Source organism: Hordeum vulgare, chromosome 3H (assembly GCF_904849725.1).
Source record: "Hordeum vulgare subsp. vulgare chromosome 3H, MorexV3_pseudomolecules_assembly, whole genome shotgun sequence".
In the NCBI taxonomy this organism is placed as follows: domain Eukaryota; kingdom Viridiplantae; phylum Streptophyta; class Magnoliopsida; order Poales; family Poaceae; genus Hordeum; species Hordeum vulgare.
The window spans coordinates 495,265,520-495,270,436 of record NC_058520.1 but is presented as its reverse complement, the minus strand read 5'-3'; the positions used below and the strand labels follow the sequence as shown (position 1 = coordinate 495,270,436).

Sequence of the window (4,917 nt, the reverse complement as noted above, 5' to 3'; positions counted from 1 at the left end):
TACGCCGGGGTAGAGTCTTCGTCCGGCCGTTTGCCCAGCAGGACCCTCGCTCATGATCACATTATAGAGAAAAACATTCTGCTTTCTCCCCCATCGCCATGGCCATGGAGAAGAACCAAGATTCCAAAGTGATCATGGGTCGGTACAGGCTGGGGCATCTTCTAGGCCGTGGCAGCTTCGCCAAGGTTTACAAGGCCCATAACATCTCCACCGGCGAGGTCGTGGCCATCAAGGTGTTCGACAAGGAGGCCGTGCGACAGTCCGGCACGGTGGAGCAGGTGAAGCGCGAGGTGGACGTGATGCGGCGGGTGCACCACCCCAACGTCGTCCGCCTCCACGAGGTGATGGCCACGCGCTCCAGGATCTACTTCGTCATGGAGTACGCCAGCGGCGGCGAGCTCTTCGCTCGCCTCGCCCAGAGCACGCGCTTCCCGGAGCCCGTCGCTCGCCGCTACTTTCAGCAGCTGGTCACGGCCGTCGAGTTCTGCCACAGCCGTGGCGTCTACCACCGCGACCTCAAGCCCGAGAACCTCCTCCTCGACGCGGACGGCAACCTTAAGGTCTCCGACTTCGGGCTCAGCGCGCTCGCGGACGCCGCCGCCTCCCGCCATGGCGGTGACGCCCTCTTGCACACCACGTGCGGCACGCCGTCGTACGTCGCTCCCGAGGTTGAGAACATGCATGTTCCACGCACGCACGTGTTAACCAAATAGCTCTTCCGTTTTTCTCTTTGCGTCGTTGACGATGCCCAATGTGTGGTGTGCATGCATATGCATGTACGTAGGTGATCCTGAAGCGTGGCTATGACGGCGCAAAGGCGGACGTCTGGTCGTGCGGCGTCATCCTCTTCGTGCTCCTGGCAGGCCGCCTCCCTTTCCACGACACCAACCTCATGCTCCTGTACAAGAGGATCGCACGGAGCGACTACAAGTGCCCCGCATGGTTCTCCCTCGACGCGCGCAAGCTCCTTGCCCGGCTGCTCGACCCGAACCCCAACACCCGGATCACCATCACCAAGCTCATGGCCCGGACCTGGTTCCGGAAAGACCCCTGCCCCCTCGACGACAAGCCCCTCGACACGAGCGAAACGGCGGTGTTCCTCGGCGAGGAAGCCAGTGGACATCACGACGACAACCAACCGGAGGGCGCCGCCCGGAAGAGGAAGAGATCCAAGGTGACCGCGTCGTCGCCAGCCATCAACGTGAGGCCATCGAGCATGAACGCCTTCGACATCATCTCGCGCTCCAGCGTGCTTGACCTGGCCAAGATGTTCGACGCGGAGGACAAGACGTCGGAGGCCCGGTTCTCCACCAAGGAGACCACGACGGCGATCGTGTCCAAGCTTGGGGAGATCGCGGAGGCGGGGAGGTTCAGCTTTAAGCTCAACAAGGAGAAGGGGAGAGTGGAGCTGGAGGGGAGCCAGGACGGCCGGAACGGGGCGCTGGCGTTGGAGGCGGAGATCTTCGAGGTGGCGCCGTCGGTGCACGTGGTGGAGATGAGGAAGACGGGCGGCGACTCGCTGGAGTTCCACGACTTCTACAAGCAGGAGCTTAAGCCGTCGCTGGGCGATATCGTGTGGGCGTGGGAGGGAGGTGACTCGCCGCCACCAACGCTTACGCCGGCGGTGCCTAGGCCAAACACGAATTCCTGATTCACCATCGCGCTTGGCATTTTCGGCGTGCCAATCCTTGCGTGACGCTTGTGTAATTGATCTGGCCTCTGCCTTGATCGGACGATCGCCATGCCTCTGTCGGGGTTTTTGAAAACGTGAATCAGCATAGAAACGGAGTGCGTTTGCTGTGCTGTTCTGTCACCACTATAGGAACCGCGGAGACACTGGGCCTAATTAATCACTAAACAAACAAGGGAGCACATGTTTTTAACCGGGTTAATCCCTTTCAATTTAAACAAACGAAATATAGTACATTAATTTTAGAGTTTTTTCATGGTAACACGTGTCTCATTCATATCATAAGGATCAAATTATGAATGACATGATAAAACTGAAAAGACAACAGAATATCGCCGAGCTTGACACCAACATCCGTCACCTGCCTTCGGCACCATCACAAGGGTCACCAAAGCAAAAAAGACGGACCACCTCCTCACCTGAACTCGACGCGGCTTCATCGCTGATATGCAGCTTTGCAGACCTCTAAAATGGCTCATCAAAGGTGAAGTCATTGCCATTGAACGAATCAGACCGGGGCAACACCCTGGACACGTCATCGAACTCCAAATGTGACACCCCACCATGACTAAGACGTCGAAGGAGGAAACCATACCTGCCATCCATCAACCACAAACCCAGAGTTTGATAGCTTTCGAAAAATAAGGGAAAGCGACTCCAACACACCATTAGGACTGCATATGTCCGATATCGAAACGTACACTACGGTGCCTATAAACAAGATAGATTCAGTCGAATCCTTCCTAGTTGTTGGATCGCTCATCTTCCTCCCAATGGCCATACTGTTCTTCTTCCTCGAACGTGACCCACATGAACTTTACACTCCTCCCACTCAGTCACTCATGCTCAGCCCAACCATCTGTTGGTGTCGGCGTTGGCGCACACGCCTCAGCGCCCGCCGTACTCTTATCGCGGCTGTCACCAACCATCCCTACATACGTGCAACGTTCTCTGTTGTCGATGACGGTGTCCCGGATTAGGGGTCGCTCAGCACGTCATCTCCTATCCTAGTGGGCCCAGTGGGGGACTCCATGTTGGTTCACCAGCGGGCCACATCGAGGTGGCCCACGACGTGTAGAACGAATATTTCAAAGTCTTGATGCATACTCAAGGACTTAACTTTTGTCTATAACATGATTACTTATACGTAGCTGACCTTACTGTAACCCTAGACACCCTCGATACCTATATAAACTAGGAGTAGGGCTTGTAGATGACATCAATGATCTCATGGTAGTTCAACATGTATTTAATACCCCATCACAAATCAATACCCGAACCTGGGTAAAATCCCTTGTCTATGTTACCATCACATCTAGTATACGAGCTCGGGATCCCCTACCCAATATCTGTCGGAATTGACTGTCATTGATGGCCCATACAGGTCCCCGTCGAATAGCTGCATGGATTCAATGGTGATCAACATGGGAGAACAGATCACAACATGACCTTCGTGTCAGGCCAAATCTTTATCATTGGTAGTGTGCTCTTTTTTGCCGACTCGATCAGCCACCTAGGCCAGGTCAAGACCTTTTCTCCAGGCCGGACTGCCAGGTTTGGCGACCTAGAGTATACCACAGGCTCTCACGGCGAGCTCGTCTTCTCAAGATGGGTGTCAGAACAGATCGTGGAGCAGCAAGACTCGCCTGTCCCTATGTTAATGTCAGACCATGCCCAAGATCGTGGAACAGCAAGACTCACCTGTCACTAGGCGGATACAATCATGGGCCTAGACTTGACAACTCAGCATGGGGGCCAGACAATGGATTTGGTCCCACATAAAGACTCCGGGCCGATGTTAGACGAGATCCTCGCAAAACTACTCCTAGCACCAATGTCAGATCGAGCGAAAGAAGAGGATGAGAAGTCACTCGTGAACGAGATGTTATATCGAATTCAGAACCCTTTTTTATGATCGTATCTGGGAGTCACGTGGGAAGGTTAGATTTTTTGACCCACCCACCACCCAACTAGTCACAAATATTGAATACCTAATTAACTGAGGTCCTACACAGCGACTCCAATTACGAGGAGGCTGGAGAGTCTTCGAACAGCCTACGAGCAACCATCGCTCCTAAAGTACAATGGATGACACGTATGACACCGATACGTTTTCAACATATCTATAATTTTTTATTGTTCCATGCTGATATATTATCATTCTAGAATGACTTTGGGGTGTTTATTTACATTTTATATTATTTTTAAGCAGTAACCTATTTACCCAGTGCTGAGTGCCAATTGTCGTTTTCTATGTGTTTTTCACTTCTCACGTTTTCCATACCAAACGATGTCCAATTGCCCTGAAACTTTTTGATGATTTTTTCTGAACCAAAAGAAGACCGACAAGCATCGAAAGAAGGGTGGAGGCTTTACGAGGAGCCCACAAGCCAACAGGCCTCGACCTGGGGGGCTGATAGCTTGTGCCTCCTTCGTGGCCTTCCAGACTCCATTCTTTGGCTTATAAATTACATCTACCCTAAAAACACTGGAGGGAGTCCCGGAACACTTTTACGCCACCACAAGTCTGTGTTCCGATGAGAGGCCATCTCGAGCTCCGTTCTGGCACCCTGCCAAAGGGAGGATCGATCACGGAGGGCCTCTTCATGAACCTTGCTGCCCTCACGATGACATGTGAGTGGTTCACCACAGACCTACGGTTCCATAGTCAGTAGCTAGATCCATATGATGTAATCCCTTTTGTGCGGTGCGTTTGTTGGGGTTCGATGAATTGTGGGTTTATGTTCAGATTATTTATGATAAATATTTTAGTCTTCCCTAAATACTTATATGATTTTTATGTGCATAATTATGATAGCTTCATAATTCTCTCTGATCTATTGAAATAGTTTGGCCAACTAGATCGATATTTCTTCGTTGAGAGGTGCGTTGTGGTAGGTTCAACCTGGCGAATTTCTATAACCCAGTGATAGCAGGGGACAAGATGCATCTTTGTATTGCTGCTACTAACGATAGAACGACGGGGTTTATTCATATTGCTTGAGTTTAGTTTTTCTACATCATGTCATTGTTCTCCATGCATTACTCTGTTTTACTTAATACTGTAGATGCATGCTGGATAGTGGTCGATGAGTGGAGTAATAGTAATAGGTGCAAGTAGAAGTCGGCATATTTTTTATGGACGTGATGCCTATATACACATGATCATTTCCGTGAATATCGCATAACTGTCCGCTTTTCTGTCAATTGCCTAACAGTAATTTGGT

The 4,917-nt window shown here is 51.3% G+C and overlaps 1 protein-coding gene across 1 annotated transcript; it reads left to right on the top strand.

The window, feature by feature from the left end:
* Positions 1-1,930, top strand: LOC123440274 (CBL-interacting protein kinase 30-like). Its single transcript, XM_045116851.1, has 2 exons — positions 1-668; positions 785-1,930. The coding sequence occupies exons 1-2, from the start codon at positions 99-101 to the stop codon at positions 1,649-1,651; spliced, it is 1,437 nt and encodes a 478-aa protein (XP_044972786.1). The 5' UTR covers positions 1-98; the 3' UTR covers positions 1,652-1,930.
* Positions 1,931-4,917: the final 2,987 nt, after the last annotated feature.